Source organism: Oenanthe melanoleuca, chromosome 1, assembly GCF_029582105.1.
Source record: "Oenanthe melanoleuca isolate GR-GAL-2019-014 chromosome 1, OMel1.0, whole genome shotgun sequence".
Classification (NCBI taxonomy): domain Eukaryota; kingdom Metazoa; phylum Chordata; class Aves; order Passeriformes; family Muscicapidae; genus Oenanthe; species Oenanthe melanoleuca.
In genome coordinates, this window is record NC_079333.1 from 107,755,362 (window position 1) to 107,780,591 (window position 25,230).

At 42.1% G+C, this 25,230-nt stretch overlaps 1 protein-coding gene across 1 annotated transcript in view; it reads right to left on the reverse strand.

Moving 5' to 3' along the window:
- The window catches only part of BACE2 (beta-secretase 2), a 53,525-nt gene that overhangs the window by 8,218 nt on the left and 20,077 nt on the right, over positions 1–25,230 (reverse strand). The window contains exons 2-8 of the mRNA XM_056499351.1: positions 22,524–22,612; positions 15,550–15,766; positions 13,712–13,840; positions 12,338–12,472; positions 9,569–9,670; positions 6,099–6,248; positions 4,710–4,878 (exon numbers count right to left, since the gene is read on the reverse strand). Of these exons, the coding sequence (XP_056355326.1) occupies positions 4,710–4,878; positions 6,099–6,248; positions 9,569–9,670; positions 12,338–12,472; positions 13,712–13,840; positions 15,550–15,766; positions 22,524–22,612 (991 nt within the window). The remainder of the gene's footprint in view (positions 1–4,709; positions 4,879–6,098; positions 6,249–9,568; positions 9,671–12,337; positions 12,473–13,711; positions 13,841–15,549; positions 15,767–22,523; positions 22,613–25,230) is intronic.

The following is a 25,230-nucleotide window of genomic DNA, read 5'->3' on the forward strand; positions in this document are numbered from 1 at the left end:
CTTGCCTGATTGGAAGTGATCCCATCTACTAAAAATTGTATCTCTTATTTTCACATATCTTAGTCACAACTGCTGAAACCATGTTTAAAGAGATTACCATGAACTACCCACTTGGAAGGAAGAAGGGAGCCTGGATTTTGCAAAGGTGGACTTTAAGGTTCTTTAAAAAAAATGCAGAATAGGTTGGTTGCTTTATCTGCATGGATTTTGGTTGTCATTCACAAGACTTCGTATTATTTTAAGATTTAGGTTTTGTTGGACTTAATTCAACTTAATTGTGGGCTGGTGTTGAAATGGCCAATCCTGCACCCACACTCCTGCCCCTTTTGTGTTGGTGGAGGGAATGGGAGGCTGCAACTCGCAGATCAGATGGGAAACCAACCTTCAGAACAAACACAATGCCCAAACAAGGCATTTTCTGTGGAATCACTCATCCAAACCAACCCCTCCTCCACCCCTAAGTGTGGGAAGACTCCTTTAGCAGGAATATGCTGTGAGAGCAAACTGGGGGAACCCACGAGGACCCTGGCACTGGTGAATAACCAAACACCCACTCCCCAAACTCATTAGACTGTAAAATTCTGCCTAGAAGGTCTGTGGCAGAAATCCTTTTTGTCCAGAGCCCCAGAATTGCACTTTGTGCCCTGCAATTATTTCTTCTGGACATCTCACCCCCCTCCCACCATTGATTTGTCTCTATGAAGTTCTCTGAAGCAGCAACACCAAACTCAACCACATTTAACACCAATTAGAAATGCAAGGCCTGAGCATCATTACTTAGTTGCATTTTGAATAAGTGGAGGGAAAAGAAAAAGCAGTACAATTTTCCACCTTGGAAATAGCTTTGAAAATAAACAGTCTCTAATTACTCATTATTTGGCTCAAGCACAATAATTACTCCTATTAAAGAAGACAACACAAAGCTGTTGCCATAGTGGCTGACATTTTAAATTGCATTTTGAGAATGCTTGATAGCACAGCCTCTGCTTTCTTCCCTCCAAAAGGGAAAAAAAGTTTTCCCTCACACTCTTCCACCCCCAGAGAAATTGAGAGGAAATTTGCCTAAATTGTTCAAAGAAGCCCTTAACATAAACTAAGACTTACACATGCTCAGCATATTACACATTAACTGAATTAGAGTAGTTTGATGTATTATTGTTATTTGAGAATAACTGGTGGTACCTAACTACAAGACTTTTACAACCTTGAATAAATGAGATTTTCTTCATTGTTGATGATTACAGGATAAAAGAGGTTCCTCTGGAAAAATGCTATTTTCTAAATGATATTTTCTAGAAGTGCTACACATGCTAGCTCACCCACTTGGGTGGTTACAAAGGCAGTAGAAATGGAATTAGATCCAATTCATCATAGAATTGTAAAGAACAGCTTGAGAAGGGTCCCTGGAAGTCACCTAGACCAGGATCCTACTCAGAGCAGGACTGTCAGGATCAACAATCTGTTCTGCTGCAGATTTATCCAGCCAGGCCTTGTAAAACCCTGAGGTTTTCTTCATCTACTTGGTGAAGAAAAAACTCCTCATGTCAAATGTTCCTGAATGTCCCTGGTAGATGTTGCTCTTCGTTATGTAATTTCATTTTCACTTACCTTGGCTTGCATGCAGCTTAGGGCCTACCAAAACCCCACCTATTTTCCTTTTCCTTATTTTTTTTCTTTGTTTGGAAAGGGACCTTAAAGATTATCTAGTTTAAACCCCCTGCCATGGGCAGGGAACTTTCCATTAGACCAGGTTGTTCAAATCCCCATCCAACCTGGCCTTGAACATTTCCAGGTTGCTTCACTAAAACCAACTCGTTGATCTGAGCATCCTGTCTCAAAAAGGGACCTGATCTAAAAACCTGTCCTGGTCATGCTGTAAACACTAGGTTATCAACAGGCAACTCAAAAATTTATCTGAATAAGTCTGCAAGGGTTTCATGTAATGAGAAAAAGGCAAATTTCCTGCTACAATGGAATAGCTTCCTGCAGCCATCTAACTTTCCTCATTCTTGGTACATCCTGGAGAATGAAAATGGTCCAAGGAATAATGTGGGATAAGCCACTTCTCATCTCTATCCAAGTGTGAAAAGTAACCTGGAAATTCAATGAAAGTAAGGTTTTTAGTCCTGTTCCCATAATTCTTGTATTCGTCACTTACAGCTCTAATACCTTACAAAAACACAGATTTAATTTAATGTTCACACTAAGAAAGCAAAGGTCATTGCACAACCACACTGAATGGTTGTTGGATCCCAGAAACCTGAGGTTTTTGAGCTTTCTGTGTTTTCTGGCACTGACCCCCAGGAGAACACTGCTTTTGACCTGAGGCCTTGGAGAAGGCTTCTAAATTTGAGTGATGGAGTTAAAATCAAGTGTAGTTAAATAGAAGTGTGTGATTTCACATGGTGAAGGGCTTTAAATTTGGGGTTTCTGTAAAGTAGTAATAGATATGGGACAAGATGGAGGAATTTGGGTGATGTCTTTTTCAGTGCTCATCTTCCTTCTTCTTCATGGTTTCAGGCAGTAGTTTTTGGTTGCACAGTCACTGCTGCACTGAGGGTCACAGGAGTTTGGTTACTGGGTCAAAAGTATAGACAACACAGGTGTTAGTTATTTATTGGACTGTTTAGCTTTAAGAGACCTTTTAACTAGCTAGATTCACCTCCATTTTGCTCACTTTTACCTGATGGCTAGAAGTTTTGCTGAACTTTCTGTACTTTAGGTAAGATTTAATAAACAACAAGCCTGAATACGAGAAATTTTGTCTCCTTCATGTTTTTTAATCCTGGCTCTGAGTGAAGACAGAAGAAACTTGAGACAAGCCACTGATTAAGTGGTGCAAAACACCCCACCATTACAAATGGTCTTTAACATTCCTCTGTCTCTGAAGATTCGAGCCACCAGTAATTCAGTTTAATTTATGCCCACGAGCTACTAGAAGGCTCCAAATAAATGCCATTAATGTAGCTGCTGGCAGGGCAGTTAGGCAGCTCAGTCCCTCATCCTGCACTGATGCTCACCACTCACAGCCTCTGACCACTCTCTGTGCTGGTAAATATGGAAAGCACGAGCTGTGAAGAAGTGAAACTCAGTCACAATCCAGAGAAATGTCATCTGAGTGGAATCTGGAGACTCCGTGCATCTTGTCCGAGCCACTGGGCTGATTCCTCAGGAAGCAGAGTTCCTGGGTTAGACATGAGCAGAAAACATGGACAAGGACACAAGGAGGAAATGTCTTGGAGGTGCAATCACATGCCCAAGCTCATGGAAATTCCCATGGCAGCTCTATTCAGCAGGCTCAGCTCCTCCTCACTGCATGAAGTGGTCAAACTGTGCTGGCAGGTAGCAACATCAACACCAAGGTGTTGTTATTATGATTGTGATTGTTTTTCTCAACAAAGCAGTTCTATTGCACAGCAGCTGCCTCGTGTCCCCTGCTGACCACACGTGGTCAGTGTGTCCTGCCAGGTGCCCCCTCCTGCCTCTGCAGCAGGACAGGGACAGCAGGCAGCTCCACGCTCGCTCCAGCTGCAGCAGGAAGAATGAAGGGCAGGGAAACCTGGCCTGCAGCATTTGCCCACTTACACTGTCCTGCCACAGGCATTCAAATCGTGTCTTTCATCACTGCATGGCACCTCACAGAAGTGTCCATAAAGCAACTCATATCAATATCCAGATTTTCTCTGGCAGCGACCTCAAAGCTGATGAGTCTGAGCTTGTTAACAATGGAGAGATTAAAAAAAAAAATAAAAAATAAAGCTTTAAAACTGCCCTAGAGCTACAACTCAGCCAGCCAGTATCTCTGTTTTCCCCCTCTATGATTGCATTAAGCACTCCAGTCCTAACTAACTTTGCTTTCTCTGAGACCCTAAAGAAGCACTGTCAGTTCCAGTGCTTTTCTCATGCAAACCTCAGGTGAGACAATGTTTTCAGGATATAGACTATTCCTGTTTGGAACAGAGACCTGAATACGGGTGCACATCCTTCCCCTCCTCTCCCACTTGCAGGTTCTTGTGATGTCAGAGCAATGTCTGAACAACAAGGGGAGGAAACCCCAAAACTTTTGGGTTTTAGCTACCCTTGGTGAGGAAATTATGAAAGTTAACCACCACAGTAAAATCAGCCAAAAATTATGAGCTTTTTTACAACTGCCTGGCAGCCAATTAATAAATTAGTGGCTTTCTGCTTACAATGAGGAAAGTAATTATTTAGAATTAACACAAACACTAATTTTAATGTGAGTCCATTTTCACATCAGCTCTTTGTGAATTTCTGAGGGGCTGAACAGGCTGAATTTACATGAAGAGAAAAGTGTGAGTAAAGCACACTGCAAGAGATGGCTGAAGAATCCATTTATGCACATCTCTGAGCAGGAACCAAAATGAAGCTGCATTAAAAACAGGGACTCATCTGATGTAACTGTTGGGGAAACTGCACACACAGACAGATGTCCCAGGAAGATTTCTGTGAGAGGGAAGAACCCAGCACAGATACCCAGAGCTGAGGCTGATTCACTTCATGCCAAAAGATGTTGCAATACAGTTTTAGTTTCATTTTTTTTTTCCTCCTTCCTTTGAAATGTGAATAGCTTGGAATTTTTTTAAAACCCTTGACACTGTGGGAGTAACCAATTTCCACTAAGAGATGAGTGGCAAAGGTGTTTCTCTGAGTTTCCTCACTCCCCAAACCCTGAGGAATTTTTCTCTTACCTGCACAGGGACTCACTGCAAAGCCCACTCTCCTCTGGGCTCTGTCAAAGATGACATAAAATCCTTCCATGACTGTAGCACCAATGACCAGGGCGTTTGTGGAGGAGGAGATGCCAAACCGGTAGCACTGCAAATTATCTCCTATCACAAGGATGGGTTGAATATAAAGCTGTTAAAAAGAAAATTAAAAAGAAAAACAATAAAAAAATGGAAGTCAGAGTGTAAAAAGCAACAACTCACAGAAGGTGATACTGAAAGTTTAGACTTTTTCATGTTTTATAGTTCAGGAATGCAAATTCCTTTGGAAATAGAGAATGGATAGGGGCAAACAGATTTTTGTACATGATTTAAAACTGGTCAAAGCTAACAGGAAGGTAAGAGGTAAAGCTTGTGGATTCTAAAATAAATTTAAACACAGTCAGTCAATACATGCTGGTCAACAGCAAATTCTCAAGATTCTCACTTTTTACCTCATTTTCCATTAGGGAAGGATGGCTGAGGAAGAAATTGGGAGATGAACTCCTATTAGAGAATAATTTAGTTATTAAAAGAATTATTAGGATGGAGTTGATTCAGTGTCAGCTCCAAGGTTCTAGATTTTATAAATTCAAGTCACATTTCCACCCCTGTCTCCTCGGGGAAGATGAATGATTGCCAGGCTACATGATCAATACAGAAAAAGCTTATCATAAGGCTTTACTATATTTCAAGTTAAAATGTACTTAATAGGTTCATTCTTTCCTTTGCTCCTGCCTGTCCCTTGAGGTAAAAGAATGTATTAGAAATGTGAGAGGATACCAGCCTGTACTGCAACTTATACTGGGAGGAGAAGCCAGAGAAGAAAAACAAAAGTGGCACATTATATTCTAAATATAATGGAATGGATGGAATATTAATAAAAGATAAACCAGGTGAGTTGCAGAAAATGGTGAAGAGCTCACAAAGGGTCATAGCCAAGATTTTCATATTCAGAAGAAGTGCTGCAACTCAAAATGCCACGAGACACAAATCAATTCCCTTCCCAAGACGAGAAGATTAAAATGAGCAGAGACATTCTGTATTGACATCTGATGTGGCCAAAGCTCATGAAAACAAAACAAAAGCTTGCCTGTTTTCTTGACAAATTGAAAAAAAAATAACTCCCAACTGGATGGTCTGCACTGAGAGGGAAACTGTGCTTTGTGCTTTTCTTTTTTGCTTTTAGGTTTGACAAATATGTTATTTTCTCTATTTAAAAACTGATTTTAAAAATTTGATTTAAAAAGGTTTCCCTTGCATGCAACAAGCCAGTTCCCTATTACTGCTGAAAATAGCTCCTATTTTTTAAGAGCATGTGCTTTATAATAATAAAAATAAATGCAGAGATGAATAAACAAAGAAGGTTGAGACCTGTGGTAGGATAGAGATCCGAAACGACCTACTGGAGTTTTCATCCCTCAGGTAAATGGAGAGTTTGGGAAATAAGGACCAGGGTTTTTCAGTTCTGTCCCAGCATGCAAGCTGTGAACCAGTCCAGAAACCAGAAGAGAATTCTTGTATCTGCAAAACAAACAAAATCATACTTACAGACATTTTGAGAGCTTTTTTTTTTTGAATGATCACTACCACTATCTGATACTTCTTTCATTTCCATGGAGAAATTCAAGAACACAGATCTGAGCTGCTCCTTCAAGGACCAGAACAAAAACCCAAACCCCAATGCCCAAACTGAGTGTGCCATAACCCATCATGACCTGGAGAAGGGGAAGAGGCAAAAGCAAGTTTTGCTCTCCCTTCCCTCCCCATTTTTGTCTCATTCTTTACTGCAGTGAACACCTGTGGCCTCCCTGAGCTGTCACTTCCACAATGGGATTTTACTGCCTCCCTCCCTCCTCTCTGACCAAACACCAATGTTTTGAAGCAGCATTTTCCATTTTGCAAAAAGCACAAACCAAAATACAAAACATGTGAGAATATAATGAGATAATGAGGTCACCTCCCTTCCTCATGCACCTACAGCTCCTTACTCAGCTTCAGAGTTTTGAAATCAAGAGCTAAGCCAAAAATCTCTTGGCATCTGATGGAATCAAGGTTTGCTGTAATGGAAAGAAACACATCCCTCTGTCTCTTTTGTCTCCTACCAGTGCAACCTGACATGCTTTTGGAATAAAACTGATTAACAGTACTTTGTAATACATCCATGGAACTAACAGAACAAAAAGCAAACCTCTACAGAGCTTGTTTGGCTAAGACAAACATCTTGCTCAATGTTCCTTCTCCCTGAAGCTGACCTGCTGCCACATGTGAGCAAAACCCTTCCTCATTTCACTGCATTGTTTTGGCTGGTTCTTGTTCCCCCACAAAGCAGCAGTCAAGGGAGGAGCTTGATCTGAGGCTGCACAGCCAAAGCCTCCCATCTGGGTGAAGGAGGAAGATGGAACCCAGCCTCTGAACCCTCCTCATTTGTGTTTATCTGTGATATTGATTGTTCTGGATGCATCAGCTTGTTCATTAAAATATGGCATTTTACAGGTGACAGGCACTCACCCCCCAGTGAAGAGATTGTCAGGGCTGCACAGGCTCCTTCACACTGCCAAGTGCTCTGCTCTGCTCTTGGGCCTCAACAAGCACAGACTCATGTGAGCAAGGAGATTTCCCACCCCAAACAGCCCTTTTACCCTAAACTCTCAGCTCATGCTCAAGTGCATCCCTTGGCACAGGGCAGGACACTCTTCCCTCTGAGTCTCAGGCCAAACCTGCTGAGAAACACAGTTCTCCTCTCTTTCCATTTTGTCTTGAAAAGCAGATCTGAGAAAAACTGCAAGATTCCACCCAGCCAGGTCAGGCCAAGCCTATAAAGCTCTGTTCTGTTGTGTCTCTTTGTTGTTTTAAGTGCCTGCTTTAATTTCCCAGAAAGATTGCTTAATGCACTGCATTTCTTTCCCTTCTTTCTGCACACTGCAGCAATGCTTGGGGGAGATTTAAGTGCACAACAAAAGGCTATTAAAATAAAGATTTGAGAATTATCTGAGCCTTTCTTCATTTATTTTTTTAACTTAATTGTATTACTGCTGTCCTGACTTCAGCTCAGGTAGGTGCCCCCCCTCCCTGGCTCATCTCTGCCCATCTGCCAAAATCCCCATCCTTCCACACCAAACTGCATCATAACAGCTGCTCCCTGAAAGACTTTCCAAATAGTTCAGGTTTAAAAAACCATCTGCACCACTGAAAAGCACAGAGCTCACAGCCTTGTTTTTTAATTGAGCTGAATAAAGGAATGTGCCACACATGGTTATCCCAGTGTATCTGAGAGGGAAATAACACCTGGCTGGGATGCTCATAACAAGTTATGAGAGCAGGAACTTGTTAACCAGGCTCACCTGTGGTCAGAAAAGGGTGTCTGACTACAGCAGATGATTCTTTTTCAGTGGTACATCTCCTGCCAGAAGCAGAGAGCTGCAGTGCAATTGCTGAAAATACCCATTTTCCTGACATTGCTCCTACACAGCTGGAATCCCATCCTTGCACCCTGTAACTACTTTCTTATTTAGTCAACTCTCTCCTCTGTTTAGAGCCTGTCAAAGTAAATTCTGGGGTGTGTGGAGGGAAAGGGGTACAGCAGGAAGGTCCTTGAGACTAAAAAGAACTTAGAAAAAAATGCTTCTTTATGCATTTTTAATAGGAACAGAAAAAAAAGCATTAAGCAGAGCAAATGGCTCCCCTCTAATACCTTATTGATCTGTTTCCTTGTCAGGTGGAACTCAAATGTCCTGACCAACATCAGAGGACCACAGTGACCCACTTCCCAGGAGGATTCCTAATCCACAGGGTGACTTAAAAGAGCTCTTGGGGTGGCTTCTTTCAGTTCTCCCCCCATGGACTGAAATTGTTCCAGTCAACACTTAAGTGCTGTGCAGAGAGAAGAACCCGTAACTGGTACATTTATTTCAGATACTGGACACCTGCAGGCAGTGAAGAACACTTCATGCCAAATCTCTGCTCTCAGTCAAGTAGGAAAAAGGGTCTCAATCTTGAATTATCAGCACACAGGCAAACACTGTCTCTGGGGCAGCTGCTTATTGTGTTTCCTGTGATTTGCATCAACAACCACAGTCTGATTGTGAGTCCATGACAAAAATACCAAGTTTGTTCACACTGAAATAGTTGGTGCTTATTCTTCCTCTTTAACCTTCCTGGTGCTGTTCCTTGTATTGAACAAAAATTTATGAATAGTTTTTATTAAGCAGAAAATGCTGCTTCAGCCACTCTAGGCACAGAGAACTCCACCATCCCCATGCCCTACTTCTAAAGCCCACTCTGTTCCCAAAGAAAGATGCTTTTGAACATAAATAATTCAATAATGAAGGTCAAAAGCAGCTTTATTGATATGAATAATCCTAATGAATGGCATTTATTCTAGACAGCTCTAAGAATTATACTTGGAAAGGAACTGCTTGCAGCAGCAGGTTCTCCTACTTTATAAACACTCTGTTTTGAATGAAAAGACTGATTTTTGCACTCTTAATACTTTGAATCAGAGCAACAGGGATTATGTCCGTGTTTCTGCAATGCTTAGAATAAAACACTCCATCTCTGCCCTATTTCTGATGCATTTCCATACACACACACTTCTTGTCTGCACTTGTGCCCCCCCTTTTCCCTCCTCCCTTTTTTTTTTCCCCCACCTCTTTTTTTCCATCAAAGGCCATCAGTCATTTCCCCCTTATTAACAGGGCTAGACCAGGGAAGGTTCTGCTCCCCTCAGGTGAAAAACCCACGACTTGCAAGGCAGGCAGCAGAGATGGCACTCCTTTCAAAGCCCCTGTGATCCTTTAACAGGGATTTCACATTTTTGAGCAGGTTTGATGGCATTTTCTTACCAGGGATGTGCGAGCTATTGCCTGCACCACAGCACTGAAGACTTTCTCTGGCAGTCGAAGGAGAGTGGTTCCACTGTCTACTATGGCTTTATCAGCATTGTACTGGGGAGGGAAAGGAAAAAAAAGAAAAAAAGGAGAGAAGTTGTACTCTGTAGTTACTGTAATGCAGATCCCACTGTCTCCTAACCAGAACAAAGCTGCTCCTTTTTGGCAGCTGCCTTCCCAGAACTGCATGTCATACTTGTCAGCAGCTCTCTCCAGCTGACAGCTTCAATTCCAGTGAAATCTGAGAGCAAAAAAAAAAAGCAAGATACCATCAGGCTAGAGACAAGAGTGGGTTTATCTGCACCGGTCAGGAAATTACTGTGTCACCACAGCTGGTGCAAATGGTCATGCTGCTGTAAAAAAGTGGAGTCTGGCCCCTCTCAGAGGGGGAAAAAGCATTTTAATATTCAGTAGAGAGGTGTTAAAAACCCTGATACACCATCCAAGCCCTGATTCAAGGTCTCTGCTAGCATGGGAACAGCTCTAGTTTAAACCTAAGCAGCCTGTTTTAATGGCTGGCATATCTAATATGAGAATAACTGGAAAAAATTAAGTCTTATTACATGTCTGTACTGGCTCAAGAGTACAAATGTCACACCTTTATCCCTTGACTGCTGAAAATCCCTAAAACACAAAAAAAATCCACTCCTAGCAAACAGCTCTTTTATTGCTAAAAGTTCAACCCTAAAATAAAGAGATTTCAGCAAACTTCAGATACAGTAAATGAGGTATAAACTTTTTAAAGGGGGAATCTTTTTTCATGAACTCCTTAAAAACTATGATTAACTGTGGGGAAAAAAAAAAAGGCAAGTAGCAGTGGCAGCTATTTGCATTAACTACTTTTGCTGCCAGTTTAGGCAGCAGGATTAATTTAACTGAACTGTGACATTTTTATGGCATAATCATAAGACACAGGATGATATACAGCCTAAGCTACTTAGGAAGAGGTCAAACAGCAAGTGAATTTAAAATACACTGGTTTGGATGTTATCAAGTCACATGGAGTCCCTTTAGATGAGGTGACAAAAATAAAAGCCACCAAAAAAGTAAGAAAAAGTAACTGACAGTTCTTTCCACATTTTTTTATTTTAAGAGCTGCTATGGGGCTGCCATACAGAGCTGACAGAAAAGCAAACAGGAAACCATTTATTACACACTTGGAAATAGTTCTGAAGAGTGGAAAGAAATGCCAAGGCATTTTAACAGATTTGTACCACAAAATACACAATCACTGGCATCCTGGAATACCCTGAGAAGGAAAAAAAAAAAAAAAAAAAAAAAAAGGTAGTTAAAAGGGTTGATATAAACTTGTGCAAAAGTCTGGGAGAAGTGGGATTGCTCACATGGGGGCTGAGCACCTGGTTTTGCCTTCCTGGCCATCCTGGTTAATATTTACCAGTGCAAAGTGCACTTCTGGCAGCTCAGGAGTTCTCCCAGCCCTGGCTGCAGGCTCAGAGCCACAGCTGGGGTGCAGCTCTGGACACATTCCCAGCATTGAACAAGGGGACAGCTTCTCCCTGGCAAGGAAAGGAGCAGTCCCTGGTGAAGGCTGAGAAAAAATGTTCCATTTCCTAGAAAACAGCAGAGAGGAGAGAGGGCACACAGCTCCTCATCCCAGAGTGAGTCACTCATCCCCTGTGAGCTCCTAAGCAGCCAAACTTTAATTGCACTGCTCCTGCTTTCCTGCTCTTCCTCTGCATTTCTGTGGGATTTCTTCTTTGATCCAGGAAGGCTTGATCCTTCTGCACCAGCAAAAGCAACCCCTGACTCAGAAAAGAGCAACAATTACAGGAAACTTTCCTGACACACCACTGAATTTTTCAGTGAGTTGTTTTCTGGCAACAGCATGTATTAAACCACTGAAGGGCTCCCCTTTAAAAACATGTTGACTGTTTCTTAAGGCAAGAAAGAAAAGCAAACATTTACTTTAAAGGACCAGTGGTTTTGCACAATAGAAGCATTTAAACAGACCTTGTTCTGCTTATTGAGTTGAAAGATGCTGCAACTCATTTTAAATAATTGATATGGCAATATGATTTCAATATTTTGCATGGAAATATAATATTTATGCACATGTAATATTGTAATCATGAATTTCACTTAATTTATATGGGCTGTACTAAACTTATCATGTCCCATTGATCTCCAACTAAGAGCATGAGAGTAAAATGAAATTAGGATGTCTAAAGAAACTGGGGCATAAAAATACAGAACTAAAATCAAAACATGAATAGCAACAAGCAAGAGTAAGAAATAGATAAAGCACACGCATACAGATATATCTATCCTCCACAAGAAACAAAAAAAAGAAAAGAAATGGCTTTGGAATAAAAATTGCAACAGCACAGTCTCATTAGACTGATCCAGATTCAGCAGAACATTATTCCTAATAGAAACAGAAAGCTTATCCATCAGGAATAATAACTGCCAGCCATAAGAGAGCAAAAGCTGATTGCAAAAACATAAAATCAAAAAGGAAGCCTAGGATGAGAACTTTAGGAACCCAGGGTGACACCTGTCCACTGCCATCATGAGCTGTGCGCTCAGACAGCTCTACAGGGGCCAATCCAAAATCTCCCATTTCCTTTGTTTGACCAAAATTGCCTTAATTCAGCTCTCAGGAGACTGCAATGCACATCTGCCTGCCAAGACAAAACTGAGCAATTAGGGTTTTATCCCCAGCCAAGCTGGATGCCACAGAGACAGGGACAGAAGGGCCAGTACCTCTCTGCAGTCCAGCTCCAGGTTCTGTCCCCCCACCTCCAGTTTGAGGATTTCCACCTGGTAGTACCACTCCTCTTTGATGGGTGTGTACCAGATGTCCCCTGTGTACAGACTGGGCTCAATTCCACCCAGCACCTAAGGCAAAGCAGAAAAGAAGTCACACACTTTAAAATCCCATGTTTGGTTTTGGGGCAAGCGCACACAAAAAATGGGAGTATTTAACTGTGATACTCAGGGGCATCAAAGTTTTAATTTGGCATCATTTATTAGGATTTTACTGTCAAGTTCTCTGTCAATAATAGAGCAGTGTGAAACATCTAGACATTACACAGATTGTGCTTCAAACAGAATTCCCATACTGGGCCAAATTATCAGCATTTTCACCTACAACCTCACACTGATTCTATTATGAAAACTCCACTGTTTAAAATTAGAACAGTGTCTTCAGTGGTTAAACCTAAGCAATGTATAAAAATGAGACAGAATAATAAACTTTCACGTGAAAAATTTGCTTTATCAGATCAGAAAAGCTTCAATACTGTCCAAGAAGATTTCAGTTTTTCTTACACACATCTGAAATGGAATCTCATCCTGTCACTGCTATCACTATTAGCTTCCAACAAAACCTAGGCTGAGGGTGGCTGGGAGCATTTGTGGACCCTCTGACTCTGAACTAAACCTAAGAAAGTTCTCTCTTGGTCTTCAGTTATAAGAATAACATTTACAATATGTGAATTATCTTCAAAAGAAGTATCTGTGATCAGCTCCTGTGCTGAGATGTTTATTTCAGCATCATTTGGGAACAAATTCCATCTCCCAATTCCAGATACATAATGTGCCAATTCATGGTCACACTAAGGATGATGGAAAGACTTCCCAGAGCAACAGCAAGCAGGAGATCTGATCTACAGATTTTTCCCTTTAATATGTTGGTTAAAAAAAAAAAAAAAAAAAAAAAAAGAAAAGCCCCTTGATTGCTCTCCCCCTTTTCACATCATGTAAAAAAAAATTACTGTAGCATTTTGATGAGATTGAACAAATTTATCAGCTGAATAAGGGACAGCTCAGTTTGAGAAATATAGCAAAATCTGCCCTGAGGAAACACCACAATATTCATGTTTTTCTTTGTTAAAAGATGAAAAGTTTAGTCAAACTTGAGTGAGAAAAAAAAAAAGAATTGAGAATGAAAATAAATAACACTCGAATTTTGCCTACAGGCTCAGCTTTTCTTTTAAAAAAAAATAAACCAGAAAGCATATTTAAAATACAAAAATATATTTAAACACCGAACTTGTCAGAAGCAGGATAGTCAGAGAAAAGAGGGAGAGAGATGAACAGAGATACATCTTCCCTCTCCTATTGACAGATACCCACAAGACTACCTCCGTTGGTACCACTTCCAGAAACAGGGAGTCCAGCACCACACATCTGCAGGGAGAAAATGTTGGGGATCTTGGCCTGCCTCACGAGGGAATCAAAGAATGTCTCCACAGAACTCGAAGGCTGGAAGGTGTTGAGAAGCAAAACAAACAAACAAACACAAGAATTGGAGGGTTCATTAAAGAGTTTCTTCATGGAAATCAGCAAATCATTCAAACAAGAGCACTTTTCATGAGTAAATTGAATTTCTGACAAGCAGCTGATGAAAGTTCTAGACATAAAAAGTCATTAAAACCCCAATATCTGTCATTTTCCTGTTTCTGCTGTTTTTTTTAAAAGCATTTTTACTCTTGACCACTGTCAGCACTGCTGCCACCAAATCCCTAAAACACAGGAGTAATTTTCAATTGCAATTTCCAAACCCAAACACCAGTTTCAGGCAGCAACTCTCACTGATAATTTCTGTTTGGAAAAGGCTTTTTGTTATTAGAACACTCAAATGTAACTTGCCTTCCACATCTGTCCTTAGTTAAAAAACAGTATTTTAAAGCCAAGATTTTCAGTTTTTCAACACTATTGAATTCTAATGAACTTTGAGTTTAGTGGCCTTAATTTGCTCTCTTTTCTCTTAAAGAACTTGCAAGGGAAAAACAAATGTCCTGAGTACTCTGCCCAAAGCTCTCTTCTTCTCTTCTCTTCTCTTCTCTTCTCTTCTCTTCTCTTCTCTTCTCTTCTCTTCTCTTCTCTTCTCTTCTCTTCTCTTCTCTTCTCTTCTCTTCTCTTCTCTTCTCTTCTCTTCTCTTCTCTTCTCTTCTCTTCTCTTCTCTTCTCTTCTCTCCTCTCCTCTCCTCTCCTCTCCTCTCCTCTCCTCTCCTCTCCTCTCCTCTCCTCTCCTCTCCTCTCCTCTCCTCTCCTCTCCTCTCCTCTCCTCTCCTCTCCTCTCCTCTCCTCTCCTCTCCTCTCCTCTCCTCTCCTCTCCTCTCCTCTCCTCTCCTCTCCTCTCCTCTCCTCTCCTCTCCTCTCCTCTCCTCTCCTCTCCTCTCCTCTCCTTCACTGATTTTTTCCCCTTTACTTATTTTAAAATCTTTTGCTTTAAGAAGCTTTAACATGCTTTTTTCTTCTCTCTTTAGTCTCCTCTCTTCTCTCACTTCTTTCTCTGCTGACAGTCCATGAAGTCAATAAAAACAGCTCTCACACAACTCTGGAGTAAAGCAGACTCATCAGGCAGTGCTGAATCGTTTCTTCTGTCGGGGTAGCACTCACTTTTGGTTGAAAATTACAACTTTGTAGTTTTCCAATCACGTTTTCAATTTTAGATTTTGAGGTTATACATTTTGGACCATGAATTTCAGGTTTTAATTGAATCTTCTATCTGGATTTCCTGCCTCCAGAGGAGCAGGATGTGTTTGGTCCTATGTTCCTGGAAATACTGTAGCTAATATTTGTTCTGAAATTATCCATCCACCTCAACCTGATGAACAGAAAATGTCCTGGAATGAACTGCTGAGGGCTTTGGCTTGGACCAGTTTTGAGAATTATCATCAGAGCTGCAATGCCTCCCTCCACACACATCCCACAACCACACTCTGGTACTACAAGCTCTGTAAATGCTCATGCATTCCAGAGGAGCTAAAATCAGCATTTCCATCACCAGAAAAGCCAAAATCCTGCCATGGGGCTGTGGTACCATCACAACCCAATTTATTCTTTCTGGAACAAAGACAGAAGGTCTGTAGGGAAGGGTGGAGTCTGACAGATCATCTGCTGGCTTTATTGAACAGATTTCTATTTACTGTCCTTGTGGAAGACAATCAGGGGCAGGGATGGTTTACCTTGGCTAAGGCATCGTAGGCAAGACCAAGGATCCCGTGCCACTTCACCCCTGGCAGGAAGAAGTTCTCTGACTCCAGGATGGTGGCAATGTTGATGGTGTAGCTGCCAGAGAGTCCTTTGGGCATGGTGATGACATCTGTGCCCAGCACTCCAGTCCAGCTGCCTTGGCTGTACTTCACTGTGACCTCAATCCCTTGAGATCTGTATGTGCTTGACCTTTAAAAGCAAAGGACACACTGATGCACAGGCTGTTCATTTACAATGCAAGACAACAGTATATTCTAACTCAGTTTTGCCCAGAGAGGGAAAAAAAAGTAAATTAAGTATGCAAAATACGTATTCACACTGCTTGTAAAATCAGGAAAAAGCAGAAACTAAAAAAAACCCCAAAACTCAAAGCCCCATTTTTATCCAGAAGCCATCAATAACTCAAACCTTCACAATGTGTTTTTTAAAAAAATAAATAATCTAAGGTATTATGTCACCTAGTGCAATGTCCCTGATTCAGACTGGTCCATAGGAGCAGCACCCTTAACTGGAGAAGGAATGTATGAAATGGCACTAGAAGATGGAAAGCTGCTGAATTCAAATCTGAAATTGAAATGCCAAGCTAACTGAATAGCTGTAGACTAATAGCTCATTAATATTTCTAAAAGATCCATTTTGGGTAAATTGGAATATTATTGTGAGTGTCAGCAGTAAGACAAAGGTTTCCTAAACCTGCAGTTTGGCCTATCTGTGAGGAAGTAAGTAGAATTTGATATTATTAACAAATGATTCACTGACTTGGAGGAGGAAAGGAACCAATTTTTCCTAGGCCAGGGAAGCAAAGGCAAAGGAGTGGTTAAGTATGGCAAAGGAAGGAACTGAATCCTGTTTAAAAGGCTTAACAGCACTATTAGTAAAAGCTTCAGTAAAGATTTCATTTTAAAGACCTGTAATCCATAAGCATTGTAATCACATACCACCCACATCTCTGCTGAAGAGCTACAGAAGTTCTAGATCCCTCACAATTTACTTTGGATCCCCTTCTTGGCACACAGCTTCCCCTTCTGGAGAGACAGGTGACCACACTCAGTTCATCTCAAGAGACTTTCCACAGCTTTTTGGAAAGTAAATTAAGGGGAGGAAAAAAAAGCATAAAATAAATTTATAACAGCATCTTTACATGTGTGTAGAACAATAGAAAGTGCAAGGGTTTATCAGGTGCAGATACTTTGATCAATCCAGCTTTAATCTGACAGCCACATGGAGTGACCTCACTGTGCCTGAGCTCACCAGCATGAATTTGGGGTGATTTTCATTATAATGAGGAACAATCTTCAACCTGGACAAGTGCCATAATTCCAGCACTTTCTCCTGATGGACACTTTGCCCATATGGACTCTTCCCAGCTGAGGAAGGGAGGGAGGCCAGGCTCTGACCCTAAGCAGCTCTTGACACTCCCAAGACCTAACCCTTCAAGGGTTAACATCCAGGGCAGCAGGAATACATGAGCTAATATTTCAAAATGCAGGAGTTCCAGAGATACTGCTATTACCTGCATCTGACCACTTCCACTGCTCCTGTGTAATTCTGCATTTGTGTGACACTCAGAGGAACAACTCTGCTCAGGCAGGGTCTTCAGAACAGCTCTGTGACACTGGCAGTACATTTATAAATCAAAACAGAGTTTGAATAATTAGGGGCATAAGGGAAACTGGGGGGCAGGAAATGAAAGGGACAATACAGGGTTCTTCATGTAGAAAAGTGTCTGGCTGGGCAGAAGAGGAAACATCTGAAATCAGAGAGAAAACTGAGTGCTGGGAGAATAAAACACATAAATCTGCAAACACAACAGTGAATGACTAGAACAGCAGCAGCACACAGCTCTTCCATAGGCAGGAAGAGCCTGATGGATTGAGCTGTGGACCAGCACACAGAAAGACTGGATGCATTTTCCAGCACAGCTGGTGACCTTTCCCTTCCTCAACATTTGTGCCTCAGCTTCCCCACCTGTAGAAATGGATATGGAGACACTCATCCCATTTATAAAGTTCACAAATGTCATACTGGAGAGAAGACTTTATTACTTCCTTCAAGGAGCAACACTGGTAACCTGGGAAGGGATCTTGCAGTAAATTATGTTCTGTTCTGCAAAACCACTTCCTGCCAAATCCTCCTGCAGGTGATCAGCCAGTCTGGTTTTTTTCACCTTTCCACCTCACTGATCTAAAGGAAGAAAACTTTAGAGGTCAAAATTAGAGACTTCTTGTAATTCATGGGCTGAGTGTTTTAAAACAAACAGGACAAGAAAGAAAATAACAAACAAGCTGTTTTGGCTGTGATGAGAAAAGAAGGAATTCACCTCTTCCAGCAGGACAAAGTGTATCTTAGCCAGAGGAAAGGAATAAACGCTCCTAGGTCTTGGTGCTCCCTTCTCCTTCTCCTTCCCATCCCTGTCTTCTCTCCAAAGCAGCCCCAGAAACTCTGTCCTCAAACCTCAAATGGATCTTGAGCCCCAGCTGAACAAACCAGCAGAGGGTTTTCTCTTTCTCTAATTTTCTCTTGCAGAGTTAATCCTCATTACCAGCACACAGCACAGAACAAAACACAACCAGAATCTCATTTCTCCTGTCACCATCCCTTTGCAGCAAGCTCAACATGGCAACAGCAAATCCACCACAGGCAGGAAGCCCTGCATAACACCAACCTCACCAAACAACTTTCAGACAAAGCAAACGTGAAAATACAACAGAAATTACTGATTTCTAACCAAGAAGTCCCATCTAATCTGCAGGGCTTCCACAAAAACTTTACAATTCACCCCAAACCACAACCTGTAGAGTGCACACAGCCTTGCAGGATCACTCTGCAAAAGCAGCACTTTCTTCTGTTTGATGGTGCATAACTTATTGTATTACCTCAATTTACTGCCTATATTTCTCTTTCCTCCTTCTCTCTTGGAAAGATCAACTCTTGAGCAGCTTGCTTTTGAACCTTCAGATGGTGAGGCAGTAGTAGTCTTTATTTATTTACTGAGTAGAACTGAATACTGATCCTGAATACTGAAAGCCCTGAGCATGTCAGATTTACATACTGCTGCAGAGCCACCACTGATCACTTGGGTTCCAGTGTAAAAATCCCTTTATATGGCTGTTTGAGTAGCTCTTTTATCATAAGTGGAGTACTCAACAAAACTACTCGTTGTTTTGAACAGCATGAAAAACAAACACTGTGATTTCTTTTCAGTTCAGGACAAATCAGGTCATTTTGCAAAACCTTATACATTGTGGTGACTTATAGAGCATGATTATCACAGCAAACTCAGAACTTTTCACAGCAAAGGTTTGTCAGAGCCACTCAAAAGCCCAAGTTGTGAAGGAGTGCATGGTAACAGCTTTACTTGCTTTGTACAGAAAGAGCCAGATAATTAAACAGCAGGATCATATCACATAGATTAAATGATACACAACATCATTTAACAAGTTAGTTCTGGAATTGCTCCAGGAGGGCTCTTCCTGAAGAACACACTCTCTGGGTCCTTTAAAACAGAGATAATGCCTTTCCCATGCACCCCCTTCAATTTCAATCAAAAAAGAATCATGCATTCAATTTCTGATTTTTATCATCTGAATAAAATTAAACTAAGAGTGTGGCACCAGGAAATTAAGACCCATCACTCTCTCCAACACAACATGAATATTCTAATAAGCACACATCTATAACTCATAACACATTAATTTAACAAATTACTCATCTTTCTTTCCCCTTGTCTTCAACTTGCAGTTTAAGATGTTGGAAACACTCCATGACAATATAGGAAAAAACTGCAGGAGTGATTAGCAGATGAGAGGAAACCCCTTCATCTAATTTTAAGTGTTCTTCCCAGGAAGGAAGAAAAGTGCCCATAGGTTGTTTTTCTCATTTGCACATGGGCAAAGGTCACTCTAGGGTAATTTTACAGATGCAGCTGATGTGGTATCAATGCCCCTGTTTACCATCCCTGCAAAATCAGGACAACCAAGTGTGCTTGGGTAGGGGACAGAGTTAATTTTCTTCACAGTAGCCAGCACAGGCTGTGTTTTAGATTTGTGCTGAAAACAGAGCTGAAATGTAGAGATGTTTTTGTTATTGCTGAGCAGCTCTTGCAGAGAGCCAAGGCCTTTTCTCCCTCTCACCCCACCCCACTACTGCCAGGCTTGGTGAGAATTTGGGAGGGGACACAGCCAGGACAGCTGGCCCCAAATGGCCCCAGGGATATCCCACACCATGGTCAGCACATACAGCTGGGGGAGAAGGGAGAAATGTTTGGGGTTATGGTGGGGAGTGAGTGAGTGGCTGTGGGGGGCTGAGCTGCCATTGGGGTTTAAACCACAATTCCAGGGAAGGTGTTCTGACTGCTGGGAAGAGTCTGTCCTAAGGCCAGTCTCAAAAAGAGACAAGCAGCAGCACACAAGGAAGTAGAGGTGACTGGGCTTCACCTCCAGACAGGAAAAGTCCCAAATAAAACCTCCTGGAGTCTGTTTCCAAGCATGTGAAGGACAGTCAGGCAGCCACAGGCACTCAAGAGGAATTTCACAGGCACAGCACCCCTGACCTCACTGCCTTCTACACCAGGACTGGGTGCACAGATGGGAGAACAGTGGCTGTGGCACACCCTGGCTCCAGCTTTGGACATGCCTCCCATGGCATTCCCATCTGGAAGCTGAGGATGTGGGGCTGAACAAACCAGCCATGCTGGGGCTGAAGAGTGGAGGCTGCAGCCCTGGGTCCAAGGAGACACTGACTCCTGACAGGCAGAGAGCCCCAGGAGTTGTGAGAGGAGGAAAAACAGCTCCACAGCTGGGGAAAAGGAGGCTCAGGAGAGACTTTCTCACTCTTTACAAGTCCCTGTAGGGAACAGGAGGGTGCAGCCAGGTGAGACTCAGTCTCTTCTCCCAGGCAAACCAGCATCAAGCTGTGCTGAGAGAGGCTCAGGCTGGACACCAGGAGGAATTTCATCATGGAAAGGGCTGTTAAACACTGGAACAGGCTGCCCAGGGAGGACTCATCCCCCTGGGGGTGTCCAAGGAAGGGCTGCAGGTGGCACTCAGTGCTCTGGGCTGGGCACAAGGTGGGGATGGGTCACAGCTTGGACTCCAAGGTCCTGGAGATCTTTTCCAACCTCAGTGATTCTGTGTTTTGTGAATGTCTTCATCAAGAACCTACAAGAAGGACAGACAGCACACTCAGATGTGCATGGGATCTACATCAGGCTGACTGTCACAGCCTCAAGTGACATTTTTTGAGGTTCAGGTTGGATAACAGGAAATATTTCCTCCAGGCAGACTGGCACAGCAGTGGAACACTCTGCCTGGACAGAGTGTGGATTCTCCATCCTCAGAGGTTTGCAGGACTTGGCTGGGCTCAGCCATGGCTCACCAGCTTGTTTGGGATGTGTGCTAGGGGACCTACACAGCTTTCCTGCAACCAGCATTTTTTAAAATATCTACCTGATTTCACTGGGGCTCCAATTTATCTATTTAAATGTAGTTAAAATATTTACAATGGAAGAAGCATGGTGCCCCAGGAGTCTGCTGCTGTTTGTATTCTGAGCACACTGCAGAACTCCAAACCACAAACTGCTGCTGCTATTGCTCTGGACTGTAATGACTCGATTTTGAGTAATTTTACAAAGCACCCTTAACCAACTCTTCAGGGCCTGGACTTCAAGGTTTCACTGTTTACCTTATGTTAGAGTTCTCAAAACACATTCCACTGAGAACACCAATCAAGCTGTAACCTTCACATGATTTCAGTCTGTCTTTCTCCTCACACAGGCTCTGCTGTTGCTGTTTTTAATTGTCTGTGTTTCTGATGAGAGAGGCCTTGTCCTTCCAGTCTCAATAACATCAATTAAGAGACAAGGGAGAAAGAATGCTTGTGCTTTTAATTCTTGCAATTAAGTTTTCTCTAGCCACTGCCTATGGAAGGCACTGCTGGCTGGCATGGGAAACCCTGCATTAATACAGAAATAGTCATTAAGTGCAAATTCTGGATTTTCCAGACCTGTATCATATCAGCATGATGTGAAATATCTCCATTAACATCTAAATATATGACAGGTGGTGAGGATACTCAAGTAAGCAGCATGGAAATAACAGATTTCCCTCCATTCCCAGTGCACCTTATTGGAAGAAAAACTGTAAAACTCCATGTTAAAACACATATGAGGTAGTGAGAAGAGTGATACTCTCCAGCTTCCCAGCACTCTTAGTATTTTTGTCCATATGCTTCAGCTAAAGATAGACACTGCATTTTGGAGAAGTTTACCTGAAATAATTGAAACCAGAGAAAGGCAGAAATGAAGGAAGAAAAAGAGGAAGTGTGATTCAGGCAGACAAAACTTGGCTGTGATTAATGTCAGCTTATGGTAAACACAGCAAATTTAGTGCACAACAAACACCAGAACCACCAAGTTGTATTTTATAAATAACCAGATTCATCAGGGTCTGTCCAGATCACTGACTGATTGAGGCCTGTGGCCAAACTAAACAACAAATTAGGTTTTGACTAAGTAATTTTGCTTCTGGATGAAATGTCAAGTAACTGATACAATTACCAGCTTTTAATTTTTGTTTTCAAACAATGGCAAAGCATACTGAAACTTTTAATCCCTTGCAAGTGTATTCAGGTAAGAAATTGGCTGAAATTGGTGTGATTTTGCAAATGATTTTTACCCTGTAATCATCTTCTCTTTTCTGCAGTTGTAATTGGTGCTGCTGATGTTCACTCAGAGCTCAGCTGTGCTGCCATCACTGGGGCTGTTCATAGTGCCAGGCAGGATTTTACATCAGGCAAAGCCAAAATTCCCACCAGGCAAGCAACATCCCACTCCCAGGGGATGTCACAGGAGCCCAGGAGCTGCCTCATCATCCTTATCATTAATGGAGGGGCCAGAATCCAAAAGAACCCCCCAAATTTCCACCATGGGTGCAGAACAGGTACTTACAGCTCAGGATTGAAGTAGGATGTGACATCAGGATCAGGCACACCTGCCACAGCAAAATTGCTGCTCCCAGTGTCAACCAGGATATTTAGCTGCCAAAAAAAAAAAAAAAAAGAAAAAAAAAGGAGAGGTGATTTGCATATCCAATCAAACAAATGAACAACAACAAAAAAAATCACTGCAGTTTTTGTCTGAACTACCTTCAGTTTTAAAATCATGGTGAGCATGAGAAATAAATTTAGTGTCACTTTTGGGAAAGATATGCTGCTGCAGCCCATCCAAAACAGCTGATCATGGTGAAATACTTTAAAATAGTTCTGTTCCTGGAAGGGGGAAAACCCTCCAAGCCCACATTTGCACAGCAGATGAATTCCTGATCATCTCAAATTTCTTTTGGCCCAAGCCCATATTTGCACAGCAGATGAATTCCTGATCATCTCAAATTTCTTTTGGCCCAGCCCATGAGTCTTGGCAAGCTGTCCAGAACACAGGCTGAATTATGGACTGCTTAAAGCACTGTTTGTCTCAGAGCTTGGGAGATTCAAGGCAGGGGCTGAGTGCAGGTCTGGACAGAAATAGCAGAAGCACAAAGCTGCCTCATGGACTGGGAAACACAGGATGAACACAACTTCACCCTGAGCAACCTTTACCACCTTTAAAAATGAGAATTATTAACACCATGATTGAAAGGTGGCCTAAGAGGGGGTCACTTGTTTGGCTCATTGGGAGGGTGATTTAGGCTGGAAATTGCCACACAGACAAAATGTGACACCTCCTGTCCCCATCTAGCTCAGGCTGGTCCATCACTGCTGCATGCTGGCAAAGCTGGAGGAACTGCAGGATCACTTCTTTCAGTGAGATCTGGAAACTACATCAGGTACAGAGCCATTAAATGATAAATTTAAGTCAGCCAGAGACTCTCCTGCACCAAAAGCAATGGTCACACTCTTCCCCTGCTCTTGGCTGGATGATTCCCAGGCCTCCCTGGCAAAGCCACAGGGCTGTGATGCAAATAGGATCAGGTTCCTCACCTACAGATGCCAAGAAAAATTAGTAATCTGCCATATCAGACAGCCACTCAAATGGATATGGTAAGAAAAGACACCAGAAAATGGTAATTCCCTCCTTTGGTGACAACATGGTCTCAGACTGCTCCCCAGAAAAATATTAAAGAATTAAGAATTTTCTTGTAGGAGGGAGTGAGACACAAAGATTTTTAACCAGCTCAAACCAGCCCCTCTGGTAATCCCCATCACTCCTTAAGATGTGATCTATCTTGGGATCTACAAAGGGAAGGGGATTGGGAAGGGCAAGAGAGAACAATCAGGGAAACAAGTTTGGTGTTGACAAAGGAAGTGGAGAAAAAAGGGCTGAGCTCAGAAATGAGTGTAAACACAAAGGAGGATGAAGCATTTGAAAAAGATGTGCTGAGTCCTTCTCTAATAAGACAGAGAGTAGACAAAAAGTGTGAGTCAATGTTTAAAAACATCTTTGGTTTGCTCACAGAGGAGGAGGGAGGTGATGGTTACCCTTGTTTCACCCTTTCAATATAGTATGGGGCTGAGGAACTCTGAGATTTAAACAAGAACATAAAACCAACCAGTAATTTCTGAGAATCTCTTCTGAACTGCAGGCACACTGTCATTGGTATTCCCAGCCCCAATCTCGCAGAAATTTTAAGACAAAAAAGAAACAAACCAACAACCTTAGCCAAGTGCCTCACTGCATCCCAGATTTTAGATTAAGCAAAGACAATGCATTAAAATTTATTTTGCAGCCACATGAGCTAGACAGAGACATCTAAGAACCAAAGGACATCTACAAGTTCACTTGGCTCCAGGAGCTGAGTTTTAAAAGAAAAAAAGAACCTCTGAGGCACTGCAATAAAATCCAAAGTTTGCTACATACTTCATTTCAATGATATCAAAAGCCTAACATTTTTTTCAACTACCTAACAAAGCACAAACTATTCATTTCCCCCCTTCTCTGGCATAGAAATCATATTAAAAATAAACAACAAAGAGCAGCTATGATGTGTGCATCTATCAGGACCGACAAAATTTGCCTCCAAGGGGTGCTGCAGGGCTTAAATTAATTAGCCTTTCCAAGATATCTGTGATGCTTGAGCAATGGGCACCATACATCAGCTGCATAAATACATGTAGGTGTTGCCTTAGCCTCAGTGATATGTATGCACCATGCACAGAGGAAAACTTGGGGAAAAAAAATTAAAAAACCCAATCAAAAGCAAACAAAAGTCACTAAATATGACACACACGAAAGATATTTTACCCCCACACCTTAAATACAATGTTATCATCACAGAATTCACAGCCATGGGAAGAAAGGGCAAATTCACTACCCACAGGATGGAGCAAACCAAGATTTGCAGAAGAAAAGAGATATCCCCCACAAAGCAGGAGGGAGAGCACAAAGCTGGCTGAGCACAAAGCTGCAGCCCACTCGGGCACAGCAGTGCTCACATGACAGATGCCATTGGGGCTGACATTCTCCAGCCACATCCTTGTGCATAATGAGATGCAGGCAGCCAGGGCAGACACTGATTTATTGTAGTCCTCACAATAGTGCCAGTATTAGCAGTTCATTCTGGGGTGGGTATAACTTACTGAGTTCCCTTTCTCTCCTGGCCACCCTTTGGGTCAGAATTTTCTTTAGTGCCTTCATGTCTCTGTAAGAGCCACTTTCATGT